The sequence below is a fragment of the Cydia splendana genome, chromosome 20, assembly GCF_910591565.1.
Source record: "Cydia splendana chromosome 20, ilCydSple1.2, whole genome shotgun sequence".
Classification (NCBI taxonomy): domain Eukaryota; kingdom Metazoa; phylum Arthropoda; class Insecta; order Lepidoptera; family Tortricidae; genus Cydia; species Cydia splendana.
In genome coordinates this window covers 11,302,460-11,318,946 of record NC_085979.1, presented here as the reverse complement: position 1 = coordinate 11,318,946, position 16,487 = coordinate 11,302,460, and the positions used below count along the sequence as shown (strand labels likewise).

The 16,487-nt window shown below is 38.1% G+C and overlaps 2 protein-coding genes across 2 annotated transcripts in view; one reads left to right on the top strand and one right to left on the bottom strand.

The window, feature by feature from the left end:
• The window catches only part of LOC134800699 (ubiquitin carboxyl-terminal hydrolase 20), a 40,369-nt gene extending 25,758 nt beyond the window's left edge, over positions 1 to 14,611 (bottom strand). Inside the window, exons 1-8 of the mRNA XM_063773199.1 lie at positions 14,249 to 14,611; positions 12,363 to 12,482; positions 3,785 to 3,889; positions 3,142 to 3,247; positions 2,558 to 2,708; positions 2,133 to 2,220; positions 1,395 to 1,487; positions 636 to 738 (exon numbers count right to left, since the gene is read on the bottom strand). Of these exons, the coding sequence (XP_063629269.1) occupies positions 636 to 738; positions 1,395 to 1,487; positions 2,133 to 2,220; positions 2,558 to 2,708; positions 3,142 to 3,247; positions 3,785 to 3,889; positions 12,363 to 12,482; positions 14,249 to 14,326 (844 nt within the window). The 5' untranslated portion in view covers positions 14,327 to 14,611. The remainder of the gene's footprint in view (positions 1 to 635; positions 739 to 1,394; positions 1,488 to 2,132; positions 2,221 to 2,557; positions 2,709 to 3,141; positions 3,248 to 3,784; positions 3,890 to 12,362; positions 12,483 to 14,248) is intronic.
• A 420-nt stretch (positions 14,612 to 15,031) lies between these two features.
• On the top strand, positions 15,032 to 15,730 carry LOC134800817 (uncharacterized). Its single transcript, XM_063773373.1, has 2 exons — positions 15,032 to 15,240; positions 15,337 to 15,730. Exons 1-2 carry the CDS (start codon positions 15,103 to 15,105, stop codon positions 15,514 to 15,516), a joined length of 318 nt encoding a protein of 105 aa, XP_063629443.1. The 5' UTR covers positions 15,032 to 15,102; the 3' UTR covers positions 15,517 to 15,730.
• The last annotated feature ends 757 nt before the right edge of the window (positions 15,731 to 16,487 follow it).

The following is a 16,487-nucleotide window of genomic DNA, read 5'->3' as shown; positions in this document are numbered from 1 at the left end:
TGCTGGCTGGAGATTCTAAGAAGAAAATAGCATTTTTATGTCCTAGGATATGCATACTTGCAATTTTCTTGACTTTAGTTCACTGATTAAATTGACAATCAAGAGACTAAAACAAAATGCGTTTTCCAAAAAAGCTGTGCGATAAAATATTAAATAATAACCTGTGATCCAGAAACTAGATCTTGTTTAAATTAACGTTAAATCGTTATCACAGCTAACACCGCAACGACAAAAATGATGCTAATTTGGTTCACTGGCAAATAATAAGCGAAAAAGCATAAGGATCTTCAAATTATATGTCTGATACTATCTACTCACTACGCAAAATGCAATAAGATACGTTAGGTATCAAAATTTCCCACGCCGATTATACGCCGGTCAAATTTATCGGCGGCGGCGGCGTGGAAAAATCGTCGGCGGCGGCGGCGCGGCGGCGCGGCGCACATGTCTAGTTCCTACTACGGTCATGGTATGATACCGTGGTGTAGTGGACCTTAAAGATGAAAAATAATTATCCACACATACGTCATCAATGTGGATAACGATTGACCTCCGTGTTTTGAGAAGGTTTTTCCCCAGACCATTAACTATCTTTAGAACAGAATACTCAAGAAAGATGTTCCAACTGTAGGTACCTCCGGATGAAGCGGCCCGGCGCCGTACATGCACATTCCTGCTCTCCTGGTGGTCGCCGTCCGCGTCCGTGCCCAGTTTGTCCTCCGGCATACTATCCCATACCTAAACGCAAAACAACAATCTTGTTCAACAACTATGGACACAAGAAACTCAAGAAAGTAAAGACAAATAACGCTAAAAAATATATATAAAAAAAAAACAGTATTAAGAGAGTAACGGTATAATGTTGTATGGTTTCTAACCAACAAAAGCCAAAGTAGTGCCAAAGAGAATTTAAATAGAGAGTTATGGCTGATTTAGACGGCGCGCGAACTCGCATGCGATATTAGTTTCATTGCGGACTGTTGGTTACGTCCAATTCAACCGACCGATCAAAACCCGCAGTGTAATGAAACTCGCAAGCGAGTTCTCGCATCGTCTAAATGAGCCCTTATTGTCATACTAAATTTTGTAGTCACAGTACATTTACTGCCATCTTTCGACAGAACGATTAAAACTTTTAAGAACGCCATTCGACTTTGATCCTTATTCTTTTACTGATATGTGTTCAATTTGTTAAATGTCAAAAAGTATCGTCATTTAACAAATTGAACGCATATCAGTAAGAGAATAAGGATGAAAATCAAATGGCGTTCTCAAAAGTTTTAATCGTTCTGTCGAAAGATGGCAGTATTTACTGCACTGCAACTACAAAATTTAGTAAGAATATAACTCTATACACTCTATACTCTTTGGTAGTGCGGAATATGAACACATACCGGTTCCTTTAACTCCTCATGCAACTGGTCCATGAAACAGCGTAGGAACTCTTGCGTGTCATGCTGTTGGTAACCTCGGAACATTGGATGTACCTAAAACGTATGTTTGGTCATTATTAGGGCTGCGTACTGTTGTATGGGGTAACTTGGGAATAATTTTAGACGGTTGTTTTTTACTATAAACCTTGTTTAATATTATATCCCACATAAACAACAAATGACAGAAAATTTACAGGTTGATTTTACATGATTACATTTGAAAATTGTACTTTATCCAACCGATCTGTCATTTTAGTGTCCAGGATATACTTACAATCGGAGCTTAGATGTAATAATTGTCATTATTACATCTGGTAATTCAATATGCAAATATTATAAACTGCGGCTGCAGGCCGCTCCTATCTCTAAGTTTTTACTGTCTGTCCGTCTGACAACGTTTTTATGAACTTCACATAGTATGTATTTCTAATACCACCATTACAATAATGTCAATGTTTGTAGAATTAAACCAAGAAAAGCCTGCAGAGATTTTGCCAGCACACGCAGTGCAGGTGTTATTTTAAACGTAAAACTTCTATGAAATTATGACGTATAAATTACACTGGCACTGCGCGTGCTGTCAAAATCTCTGCAGGCTTTTATTGGTCTAACTCTATGTTATGTTTGTTTAGAACAGTTAAACTTGTAAAATATCTTGGCTTGATTTGATTATTGAAAAACTTATACAACAGTACTTACATTTCGAATACCATATATGATTCCGTTTGGTACGAGGTATCCCCTAGTTTTCCTGCTCCACATTTCTTTTACTAGTTTTTGGTATGCTCTGAAACAAAAATAAAGGTACTATAACACTAATATTTAGAGATTTTTTGGGGATGGATACAATAGGATTGTTTCTTGTAAATACTTAAATTAAAATGTTTCGTAACGGTAATAAAGTACTTTCTGGATTGAAAAGTCATATGGGGCATTATCTATTAAAAGGGACCTTATCGTCGATGGCGTTTACGCCGCACAGCGTCGCGCGGCATTCGATAATAATGGCGTAAGCGCCATCGACAATAAGGTCCCTTTTCATAGATAACGTCACATATGGCAGTCGCTTTCGTACAAACTAGTGTCTGTCAAATTCTTGGGATTGCTAGGCCCTGGTCACTCGCCTCGCTAGTCCAGGTTTCTTGTCCCCAGCGAGCACTGCGACCGCCGCAGCGCACTCCAGAAAGTACGATGTAAACGGCGCCGTGTTGCTCAGAGCCTGCAGGGCTGCGTTCATGTAGCACGTGTTGCCCATGTTCTGGAGACCCACCAGACCTGTAAACCGTATGACGTTAGAGTTAAGGTTCAATTTAGAATATACTTAAATTGATGTGAATATATGTAGGATTGTGTGAAAAATAGCCTACGAATGACGTATTGTATGTGAACGAGACAGAATAAAAATCATATAATATCCATGAAAGGTGTAGGCGGATGGCGATTTATTAATCGGTTAAGAATAATACGATACATGAAATAGTTTCCATTACATTTCTATTTTTTTTCTTCTCCACTTTCTACATTTATTGGCTCTTTGACATCTTGTATTGTCAAGCCACAGAAGATTCGATTTGTAAGTGGACGTGTAAAATGTCAGGATGGCCGTGTTGAAGATAATTATATTGCTTTCAGCGCCATCTATTGACGGGGGCATCATTCTGTTTGTGGCGTTATTAATTAATTGATAGTCGACGAAGATGGGTCATACCTCGTGGACGATCATAATCATCATCATCATCGTCTGTAGTGACAAGGCCCGAGGTGCCGACGCGAGCACTCGCCGGCTCACCTTCCACTGTTGAGTCTGGACTTATCTGTAATTGGTTTGAAAGGATTAGTAAATATTTTACTGTTATAATGACCGATAAAAACTAAACATAGAAGTTGCTGTGGACAATGGTACATTTTTGTATACATTTCGACAATGCCATAGAACAGAATCAAATAGGGAATATTAGGCAAAGCTGTGCGTAGGTGGCACCTTTGTGGCACATACAGTAAACAAACCACATTGACACACGTCAATCACATGGCCTACCGCGAAACAAGAAAATCGAAATTTCGTTATCTATTCTCTCTATCACTCTTGCATATTCGAGCGATAAAGAGGCAGATAACTAAATTTCGATTTTCGCGTTTACCGGTAGGCCCTTGTTAACAAACCGCCTTGATGCATCAATGTCATATTTTATTGTATATGAGACTTGTCAAAACAGTTTAAGGCACAGTATGCATAAGTTAGTCTATGAATTTACTGAGTCGGTAGTGCTGCACTCTGGCGGCAGAACATTGCAGTAATATCCCCTATTGACAGTTGCGTTTCTCAATTACACTGACTCACTGCGACATACCCTATTGTAGGCGACCGCTGCTCGAACGTGCACTTCCTTCTCACAGATGTAACACCACACTCGCTCCGTGGACACGTTCATATGCACGCAGTGGGACGGCTGGCTCTGTAATAAAATGAAATTCAATAGATTATCTATCACACTTTCTTATGGGCCATTTTATTATAGTTGTACAGACAGCAGTAGAAATTGCTAAGCGGGCGAGGTGTTCAAAATTAATTTGACACGCTCTTATTCTCTTAACAATAAAGTCGCGTCAAGATCATTTTGAACATCTGGCCCGCTTAGCAACTTCTGCTGCTGACTGTACGGTCAAGGAATTTAATTGCAGTGCCATTTCGTACTTTGCCGTTGTGACAATAGTTTGAGGTTATTCGACTTTCATATTGATTGTCTAAAGAGGTACAGTCGCCATCAGATATATCGGAGCGGCCAAGGTGTTCACAATATCTGAACACGCGCTCTAACGCCCTGACAATAGAAGCGTGTTCCGATATTTGTGAGCACCTTGGCCGCTCCGATATATCTGATGGCGACTGTACGAAATAGGGTAATTCGCCAGTAACTGGCCACCCTAAACTAAAAATGAATTCTATTTACCTATAAACAGAATTCATTTTAGTATAGGTTCGCTAGTTATTGAAGGCTGGCCAGTTATTTAAACCTTATACTAAAATGAATTCTGTTTATAGGTGAATTCTGTTGTGGGGAAAATAGTACGTTGCTTCTGGAAAAAAATATATGGAAAACTTGGCATAATTAATAGAAGACTTTTTTCAATTGGGATATGTACGTTATGGACCGAAGTTATTTTTCATCAACCCTCCCCAACCCTCCCCCCTCTGCGTCACCCCCCCACACCCCCGCAAAGGGCCCGAACCGCGGTTTTTCTAAATTTTTAAGAAAACCGTTCAAGATATAGAAAAAGTGTGTAGGAACGAAGTGATCCTTAGTAAATTTGCTATTTATCTCTTATACACACTATAGTGCTATCACTTATAGTTTTTGTGAAATCTGTCACCATGTATGCATTTTTTTTAGAATTTACGTTTTTTTTCTTTTGTAAGATAACTTTTCTCAAAATATACTTACGAGATCGCTAAATTTTGTTTAATTTAAATAAATAGTTAATATGTTCTTTAAAATGGTGTATTATTTATTTCTAAACTCCTTCATTTGACGATGCTATGCCATTTTGAACATACATCGTCTTCAAACATTTCTAAGCTCACCGAAGATCGTTACTATTAAATTAACCACTTGACTGTGAAACAGATCGCACTGTCGCGTTTTTATAGCTCGCCTCACATAGAAGGTAGCCTATAGAAGTGGTGTGCGCGTGCCTCCGTTAGGGGCAAAATATACGCAATGCGACAATATTAAAAACACGTTTTAACATTCCTGACAATATACCAAAAACAATAATCTACGTATTTCGGTCGGGTTATTGAAATGAAATGAAAATTTTTATTTGTTGCCCACCATAACCCATACCACATTTATGGTGGGGAACAAACAAAAAGTGAGACTGTGACAAGGACAAGCAATAGTACCGCTTTCTTGCTACTCCTACTGAAAGTTCTATAAGTGTATCTTTTAACAACAACAACAACAAGTTCGGTCATTTGGCCCCTTCCCCGTTTCCTCTCTATTATTGTACCTCTATGTTGCCTCACCATGCCTATCACGCTCTAACAAGTATGTAAGTGCGAAAGGGACGCGCATAGTGATAGGCGATAAAAATGGAACCGTGCTGCGCTCGCTGACCGAATTTTATACAACACAACCGAGGGTGAACCCACGATTTTTGACCACCACACACATGAAAAGTTCATCATCTTCTTCGCGTTGTTCCCGGCATGTTGCCACGGCTCATGGGAGCCTGGGGTCCGCTGGCAACTAATCCCATGATTTGACATAGACACTAGCCATCTGACCTTCCAACCCAGAGGGGAAACTAGGCCTTACTGGGATTAGTCCGGTTTCCTCACGATGTTTTCCTTCACCGAAAAGCGATAACTAACGCGAGGAAGAAGATGTGTGTGGTGATCAAAAATCGTGGGTTCACCCTCGGTTGTGCTGTAGGTACCTATAAATTTCGGTCAGGATCCGTTTCATATACAGACAAGTGGTTAATAACGATATTAGCTGACATTGAAAATATTTGAAGGCGATGTATTTTAAAAATGGCATAGGATCGTCAAAAGAAGTAGTTTAATAATAAATAACACATACATACATATAATCACGCCTATTTCCCGGAGGAGTAGGCAGAGACCACGGTTTTCCACTTGCTACGATCCTGACATACCTCTTTCGCTTCCTTCATTTTCATTACATTCCTCATACACGCTCGCCGGTTTAGGGTGCTCTTGACCTGGCCTTTCTTCAGGATTTCCCCGATCTGATCAGAGAAAATCCGCCAAGGTCGACCCCTTCCAACTCCCACTTCCATTTCTCCCTTATACACTCTCTTTGAGGCTAACAATTTCACTCATTCTTTCCACATGTCCAAATCATCTCAAAATACCTTTCCCAATTTTAGTCACTACATCAACATTCAGTCCACACTTTTCCCTTATCACACTGTTCCTAATTCTATCTTGCAATCTCACACCACACACACTTCTCAGCGCTTTCATTTCCACTGCATTCACTTGGCTCTGATGCCTCTTCTGCCATACCCAACTTTCGCTACCATACATAAGTGTAGGCACCAACACCCCTCTATGAACAGCCAACCGTGCTTTTTGCGACACCTTCTAGCTGCTCATAAAAGCGTTAAGTGTCCCATTCACACGTTTTCCAGCATTCACTCTCCTTTCAATGTCTTTATCATGCTTACCGTCCCTAGTGAACAAGGTTCCCAGATACACAAACTCTTTCAATAAATAATACCCATTTTAAATAACATATTAACTATTTACTTAAATAAAAAAACCGGTCAAGTGCGAGTCGAACTCGCGTTCCAAGGGTTCCGTACATAAGTCCGACTCACGCTTGACTGCACATTTCTAATAGGTTTTCCTATTATCTATAGGTAAAGTACTATTTTGTGTATTTTTTCAAAATTTTAGGCCCAGGAGTTTCAGAGATAAAGGGGGGGGGGGGGGGGGGAATGGTCGGACAGACAGACAGACGCACGAGTGATCTTATAAGGGTTCCGGTTTTTCCTTTTGAGGTACGGAACCCTAAAAGCGTGAAAGATATCGTAAGTGTTATTTGAGAAAAGTCATTAGAAGAAAAAAAAGACTGAAAATGCTAAAAATAGCATCTTCCGTGACGTATTGCGCAAAAACTATAAGTGATAGCAATATAGTGTGTATAAGAGATAAATAGAAAATTTAATAAAGATCACTTCGTTCCTACACCCTTTTTCTGTATCTTGAACGGTTTTCTTAAAAATTGAGAAAAACTAGGTTTTGAACCCTTTGCGGGGGTGTGGGGGGGGTGACGCAGAGGGGGGAGGGGAGGGGAGGGTTGATGAAAAATAACCTCGGTCGACTACGTACATATCCCAATTAAAAAAAGTCTTCTATTAATTATGCCATAATTTTAGCTAATTTCACTGAACTAAAAGCGGCAGATATTCAGACAATATTTGTGCTGCAAAAACGAGCTGTACGTTCCATCTATGGACTGGGCGCTCGAGTATCCCTAAGAGAGAAATTCAAAGAAGTTAACATTCTTACCGTTGCATCTCAATACATACTAGAGAATATTATGTATGTTCGGAAAAACATCCACGAATTCAAGGTTAACAGTGATGTCCATAACTATAACACTAGAAACAAACATAAACTTGCTGTGCCCGCCCACCGCCTCCGTAAGGTTAGTACGTCTTTCGTCGGGAACTGTACACGTTTTTATAACAAAGTCCCCACTGATGTAGTGAATTTACCACTTCACAAATTTAAGTCTCACATTAAGCGCTCCTTGTTAAGTAAGGCGTACTACACTGTAAATGATTTTATAAACGATAGAGATGCCTTTAAGCCGGTAGCTTGATTTCATTAGTATAATAAGAGCTAAATAAATATTGTTTTTTTTTTTACATTGTGAATTAAATATGCTAGTGTCCAGTAGAATTGACACATGAGACAATGATGCTTGATTAAATTGTTTAATTTAATTTTAGTTTTGGACACTTGGAGACCTTATACATCTCTAAGTATTTATTTTATTTTTATTTTTGATTGTACATACCTATATTTTTAATGTTTCTGACACTTAGAGACCTTTACATCTCTAAGTCAACTTAGACTAGTAATTATGTGAAGCTATACTGTCTTTTTATGTAACATACGAGCACAAAATGCCGTGTCTTACAGCTACATGTTATTACTATATTTTAATATTATTATAGGCCGGTAGCTTGAACATGTCATGCTCGCTTAAAAGTCTTTGCTTACGGTGGCGTCGTTGATCGGGTCGCCACTTTCCCGAATGAAGGTTGAGGGAGGCGATGGCTGAGATACGCGTCATACTCGTGAACGGGTGCTGTTTGTGGAGACTGGTCTGTTTAAGCTAACACAAGCTATTATACTTAGTAACTTTATTTTTATTAATTAATTACAGTGAGACGCCTCATTCTGCTCGTATGTTTCTTTTCTCTTAATGAATGTATTAATTATACAGGATATTGACTCTTGCAGACCCTATACATCTCTAAGGATAACTTGATAAACTATATAATCTTATAGTTCTGACACCTATTAGAGACATTTACACCTCTAAATATTATAGATTTTTTTTTTGTGTTTTGTATCTGTATTTTGTATGTAATTCGACATTAAGGGACCATATACATCTCTTAGTAATTGTAATACGTTAGATTGAATTGTTAGTTTTATTTTATAAAATTGTTGATGTTATTATTTTTGCTTGTATACATGTTAATTCAATGTTGACGTGTAAAAGTGCCCTTGTGGCCTATTTGCTGAATAAATGTTGATGATGTTTGATAATAGAATTCATTTTTAGTTTAGGGTGACCAGTTACTGGTGAATTACCCTAGTACGGAAATTAAATGATTTGATTGTACACTTTTTTTCCAACTTCGGAATAGGTTTGCTATTTCCACTCAGAATCACGAGCTCTTTCGTTCCTAATAATAGGAGAAAAGAGTGCCCAAAATTTCCACACATTTTTCGTTCCTCCCATTCCGTTACCGTCATACAAAGTCTATAAAAAGGGCAACGGAATGGGAAAAAATCATGCCCACTTTTTCTTTTATTAGCATCGAAAGAGCTCGTGATTCTGAGTAGAAATAATCTAAAAAGAATCTGAATTAAAATATAAAATGTAGTATAGGTACACGAACGAGCTGCGAGCCATAGGACTGAGCTGGAATGAGGCCAAGATGGTGCTCAAGACAGAAAGGCGTGGAAGGATCTTGTGGAGGCCCTATGCACCTCCGAGGTGCCCTAGGACAAACAACAACAATAGGTACAACTGTAAATAAAACGACCCTACGTCGTGTCACTTTTGTCAAAACTTAAAAAAAAAACCATGCAAATTAGCAACTTTTAAACATTCGTATTTCGTATTCGTAGCAACACTGACCTTCGATAAATTCCAGGTATTTCGAACATTCGTTTCAACTCGCTTATCTTATTTGCTGCCTTTAAGACTTGTATTGAGAACGGAAATCCTCTCCGTACTTATATCCTCTAGCCGCTCAGAGACCTATAAAAAGGTCTCCTGTTCCATTCTAATTTAAACTTTGTGCTGACTACATCAAAGTTTCATTTTGCTTGGCAAGGTTTGACGTATGGGCGGCTAGAGGATATATACACAAAAGTTCTAGGTAAGTACTTTATGTATGCATAGTAGATTATAAGTTATAATATAAGCATACATAAATAATGTATTTACATTACTCGTGCGCGGGAAATTGAGATTGGTTAGAATAAATTGTGGTTCAGTTCAATAGATTGTTATTATGTGGATTTGTGTGCATCAATCACATCAATGTACATTTAGTACTATATGTACATAGTTAATAATAAATATGTGTATAAATCTGACCAGAGCTTAAAAACCGGCCAAGTGCGAGTCGGACTCGCGCACGAAGGGTTCCGTACCATTACGCAATAAATGGCAATAAAATTACGTTTGTTGTATGGGAGTACCACTTAAATATTTATTTTAATATGTTTTTAGTATTTGTTGTTATAGCGGCAACAGAAATACATCATCTGTGAAAATTTCAACTGCCTAGCTATAACGATTCATGAGATACAGCCTGGTGACAGACTAAGAAAACGGACAGCGGAGTCTTAGTAATAGGGTCCAGTTTTTACCCTTCGGGTACGGAACCCTCCACTGTCCGTCTGTCTGTCACCAGGCTGTATCTCATGAACCGTGATAGCTAGAGAGTTGAAATTTTCCCAGATGGTGTCACAGATGATGTATTTCTGTTTCCGCTATATATATATATATATATATATACAGATACTAAAAGTACGGAACCCTCGGTGGGCGAGTCCGACTCGCACTTGTCCGGTTTTTTTGAAGTTAAATATGTTCTAAGAGTATCGTCTGTATATATGTATTCCACCGGTGCTTCTACACAATGTATCGACATGTGTATGATGTGTCGATGTGTAACGAATAGCCATTATGTAACGAGACTACATCACTTTCAATGAAACAACAATAGCTTAATACATCGACCTCTGATAATCTACGCATAACAATGATCCTTCCGAAATCTATAACAGAAAAGTCTTATATCAAATCTCTGGCTAAGTGAGACAAGGTTTTATTTTCATGTCATTAGAGTCTAATTTTGATAAATCTACCTAATTTAGCTTTATCTACCTAATAAGGACAACAGCAATTACCTATTTCTGTATCTTTAGGTACTTAAGTAAAAGCTGGTAAAAGTAAACAAATAATTTGTACATTCTCGGGTAGTTATAACATTTATTGATTAACCAACCATATACGAAACCACCTGGATCTGTCACTGAACGACCTGACTTTTACCTACATTATTTGATCATGTAATGTTTTCATCTACCCTCAACTGGCTTAAGAAGCCATTTGTGGGTAGATTTTGTTTACTCTTTTTTAAATACTCAAAGATACAGACTATATATAGCAACAATTACTTTTTATTTTTAGTAGTTTCCGATTGAAACCGAAACTTAAGTACAGTTTCGCCGCGGCCGAAAGGTCGGCAGTTTTTTGGCCGAAACCGAACCTCTAGGTTAGAGCTAGAACGTTTGGCTTCGGCGCAAATCCGGTTTCGGTCGGACCCTGGACACTATGCAATAAACATTCTTATTCTTATTCACGGTTCATGGACGACCGGTCCGGCCTAGTGGGTAGTGACCCTGCCTGTGAAGCCGATGGTCCAGGGTTCAAATCCCGGTAAGGGCATTTATATGTATGATGAACACAAGTATTTGTTCCTGAGTCATGGGTGTTGAGTCATGGGTGTTTTCTGTCTATATAAGTATGTATATCATCGCCTAGCACCCATAATACAAGCTTTGCTTAGTTTGGGGCTAGGTTGGTCTGTGTAAGATGTCCCCTAGTATTTATTTATTTATTTATCTTACTTTTTTGGTAGCAAGAACGTAATAATGAGTGTTAAATTCTGTATGTATTTAAGGAATGCTGCACTCAATCGAATGCCAAACTGAGTCATCTAAAATTAGAGGCAATTCACACAAAGATCTTTGTTCATTACAAAGTCCTTGTACTCGTAGTTATGTTGTATGCAACATATGAGATACTGTTGTTGTAGATACAGACATGCAAATTGCAAATATTTCAAATTTAATTAGATAGATAGAATACTGTTTATTGGCACACCTCAGTAAAAAGATACAAAAGAAAAGAACAATTGATTAAATGTAGAGGCAGACAACAGACAATTTATTGCAAAATTAAAAAAAAAACCTTCAGATAGATAGAGTTAAACCAAGAAAAGTCTGCAGCGATTTTGGTGCAAGTGTTATTTATACGTCATAATTTCATATGACATTTAAAATAACACTTGCACTGCGTGGGCTATCAAAATCGCTGCGAACTTTACCATCGGCCACACTGTTACACAACCTTATGCCTGTTGTAATAAGGTCCACCAATGTACAGTTAGGAGTCTTGCTGTTTGTACCCTTTTAACATGAACTCACACATGTCACTAAAAAGAAATTAGAGCAGGAACAAGTTTTATACGGGGTGGCCAAAAAATAAGTGCATTCCCATTGCCAGGTTTTGGGATTATACTGAGCAACTTTTACTATGGGATCAACCCCGAAATCGCGAAAAAAAAATTTGGCTGTTTCATACATTTTGGCTGGTCCATTTTCTATGGGAGGGTAAACTTTTTTTTTCGCGATTTCGGGGTTGATCCCATAGTAAAAGTTGCTCAGAATAATCCCAAAACCTCCCTGGCAACGGAAATGCACTTATTTTTTGGCCACGCTCTATACAAAGTTTCTACTCACCCTATTTTCTTAGTACATATATCAATTTATAATTTTATAGTAACAAAAACTACCAATATGTTTGGAATTATAATTTGTATACAAGAGGAGCACAAAATTGAAATGAATGTTACCTTTTGGTGCAAGGTGCTGTGGTCATTGCTGACCTCGGAGCAGCCCACATGATGGCAGTCGGGCTGCAGGCAGATCCATAGGTTGGGTCCAGGACACCCACAGTCGAAGCAAGTTAAGTTCTGAAAAAAATTCACCATGATAAGGCCCAGCAAAAAAAAAGACATTTGAATTTCAAATCAATAGTGAAAGAAATATAAGCCCTAAAATACAAGATAATACTATTAGTGATGATTTTGTATGCAATGTCCATAGGATTTACAAGGATAAGGTTACTTGAAAAATAGAAAAAAATCTTCAATTAAGGCTTATTATTCCCTAACACTAAAAGAAGAAAGTCAGCTCCTGGTAGCAGAGAGAAAAGTTTTTCGCAAGATCCTGGGACCTATTCAGAGAGATGACGGCACCTGGAGGATCCGGAAAAATGCCGAGATCGAGGAGTTAGTGGCCGAACCCAATATCGTCGGCGAAACGAAAGCGCACAGACTTCGCTGGTTCGGTCACCTACTCAGAATGGGAGAGGATCGGGCTGTCAAGAGGGCGTTCTTGGGACGACCGACTGGTAGCCGTCCGGTGGGTCGGCCCAGGTATCGCTGGGAAGATAGTGTGGCGGCGGATCTGCTTCAGCTTCGCGTCAGTAACTGGCAGGAAGTTGCGCAGGATCGGGACAGATGGCACGCTCTCGTTTCGGAGGCCAAGATTCTCTTTGGATCGCTGAGCCAAAATAGTTAGTTAGTTAAGGCTTATTATAAACCAAGTGAAATGAGTGTGAAGCATCTCAGTTCCAGCTTAGGCAATGCTTATTTTTAGGGTTTTGACCCCAAAGGGTAAAAACGGGACGGGAACGGGGTATTACTAAGACTCCACAGTCCGTCTGTCTGTCTGTCACCAGGCTGTATCTCATGAACCGTGATAGCTAGAAAGTTGAAATTTTCACAGATGATGTATTTCTATTGCCGCTATAAAAACAAATACTAAAAACAAAATAAAATAAATATTTAACTGGGGCTCCCATACAACAAACGTGATTATTTTTGCCGTTTTTGCGTAATGGTACGGAACCATTTGTGGGCGAGTCCAACTCGCACTTGGGCAGTTTTTTTTATATGATAACAAGCAGACAAATCACCTGATGGGAAGCGATTACTGACGCCCACAGACACCTTTTGCTTTCGTGTGTATGTATGTCCTTCTCTACAGATCATATCACTTAACCGTTTTTTGTGAAGTTTGTGAACAGGTTCAACATATCAACTTTTTTGTCAATTTAGTTTTGATGATACAGACATTTTATAGCGTTTTTAGGGTTCCGTACCTCAAAAGGAAAAAACGGAACCCTTATAGGATCACTCGTGCATCTGTCTGTCTGTCCGTCTGTCACAACCTATTTTCTCGGAAAATACTGGACCAATTCAGTTGAAATTTGGTACACTTATTTGCAATAAGCTTGCTTGCAAAACTAGTTTTTGATCAACAACAGATTCAAATTTAGATTTTGTTAGCTTAGTAATATAATTAAAATTATATATATTCTGTGCTTAGTTTATAGACAATGATTAAGATTATGTTTACAAAAGTATTTTAATACAATTTTTCGTGTTAGTAAATAGAGTTTTGAAACGATCGAAGAGGAAACACCAATACTTTGTTGCTGACATATCAGTGATGTAAACAAAGAATCCAGGGTAGGTACCAGGCAGGCATGAGTTGCAAGCAGTAAACACATAGATTATGATGCTTGTTAGCCAGCTCCTGGCGAGTGCACACACGCCACTGGCGTAACGTTACACAATGATAAACGAAGGTATGCCATAATTGCCCATTAAGTAAACTCCAGTGACATCCTCTTATAGGTTATGTTAGATACGACCAAAATACTTTCCCTTACCTCTTTCGACTGCCACAAATCCTTCCCGAGAAACTCCGCGAGCTTATTCAGATGTTCACACGTCACTCCCTTATCCATTATGATTATTACAACTTTAACACAAATACGTAAATATGAAGTTTATTGCTACACTGAGGACTTGTAAATAAAGGACATGTTTTACGCCAACGGTGCCTTTAACGGATTTTTATTACCGTCCGGGGTAGGAATAAAAGAATGTGGATAATTAGAATGAAACATTTCGGGTTAAAAGACAATAATTGAATTAGATTACAGAAATTTTCTATAACACGAACTCTTTTCGTGACGAGCGAAAAGACAGGCGGTGTTACCTGTGCCAAAAAAGAATAAGAATTTAATCAGCTGATACCATGCTGATAAGTTATCGGCATGATATAAAAAATATTTAATTATAATAACAAATTAATCAGTTTATGGGTAACATTCATGATTAATTTGAATTGTTCTTGTTTCGTATTGTAAAATATGAATTCTTTAATATGAAGATTAACAAAATTCTGGACGCATCTCAAATGTCAGACGAGGAACGTTCAAAAAGCAACCTATTATTTTTCCTTCAACTAAAGCTCTTATATTATAATTAATTTAATTTAATAAATTAATGATATGAAATTTTATAACACATAATGGAATACAATGTATTCGTTATATGGAATACTGTATAAGTAGTGGCAGATCGAATCGATATCAGTATTAGAACGAGAAACATTTGACGACTTTGACGTTTAGCTACTTTCTGCTGCTGCAAATCTACATTTATTTTTATATTTGTTTTGTTTATAATCGATACATAGAAGACTTTTAATATCCCAAAGACGTTAAGATTATTTAAGATGACGTCAGCTTCATCTAGCAGCGCTCGGTCCTTATTCGCCGAATCGAAACAACGGCTTGCAGAGCGAGTTCAAGTAAACATGAACAATATTTCTTCACTAACACGGCAAATTCAGCGAGGATCTAAATCTAACGAGGTTAGTACTAGCTACAAGTCTTTTAACACCTTTCACAAGGTCTTTTAAGATATTTTTATAGTGTAAAATTACTCAAATATGACATTCAAATTACAGCTCTTGACGAAAGCTGCCCGTGAGTTCGTAGCGACAGAGAACATTATGGAGGGCGCCGAAGAGAACCTCAAGAAGATGAACCTGATAGGAGTCCATATGGGGTACCAGTTTGAGAATATTCACAAATCAGCACAAGTCTTAGCCGAGATTAATGAGCAGGTGGCATGCATGCACAGATGACCTGCGAGTTTTGATTAGATTCTCTATTGTGCTCGAGTGTAAAGCCCACATGCTGGGCTAAAGATGCTTGATCTCTCAATTGTATAACTTTAGCCCAAAATGTATGTTCGACAAGGCTTGTGTTCTCGTAGCTGCTTAGTATTAATTTAATACAAAGTAAAGTAAAATTATGTGTATTGTATACATAATTTGTAAGCATCAATGAGTAGAAAGCTAAAGCATAAGGTACCTTTACAAAATAAAAGGAACATTTTGGCATTTCATTTACTTTATTAACCATCTTATGTAATAGGTAACTTGTATGTAATATGTGGTTTATAGCATCAATACCATGTTAGTTAGAAAGTTTATTTAATTAACTTTTAAAATACTTAGTAAAGTATCATAAATTACCTCTGGCTTTAGACCTTTAGGCTAACCTTTTATGTTATTCTTTGGCAGTTATCATATCATTCAGCATTATAGTTACCTTAGGAACAAGGTTCTGTCTGCAATGTGGAACATTAAATAGGATGTAACAATTTTGGTAAAGTTATGATTTGTTGATTGCTTAGTATGTTTTAGTTGTTATATAAATTGTATGTGGTTATTAGCTGTAATAAAATCAAGATATTGAACAGTGTTTAAATTAATTAAAACTTGTATGTAGTAGTGATTAGAAGTAGCCACACTGATACTTTTTTACTATTCAAAACTTTAACCTTTTCGACGCCGTGTCAAACAGCAAAAAGCTGTCACTCGGACGCCACGTCACCGAAGTGTCAAAACTGAAATTGAACTTTATGCCTATGCACGTAGGTCTATGTTGCTCTGTGGTCTGTGACGGATTAATCGGTCTTTGGCGTTGGACCTGTGGTGCGGATATATCGGTCATTGGCGTCCAAAAGGTTAAGCTTTACCCTTTGAACGCCACGTTTATCTTACGCGGCGCGTCATCGTGAATCTGAGGGCCTACCGCGAACCACGTTCGA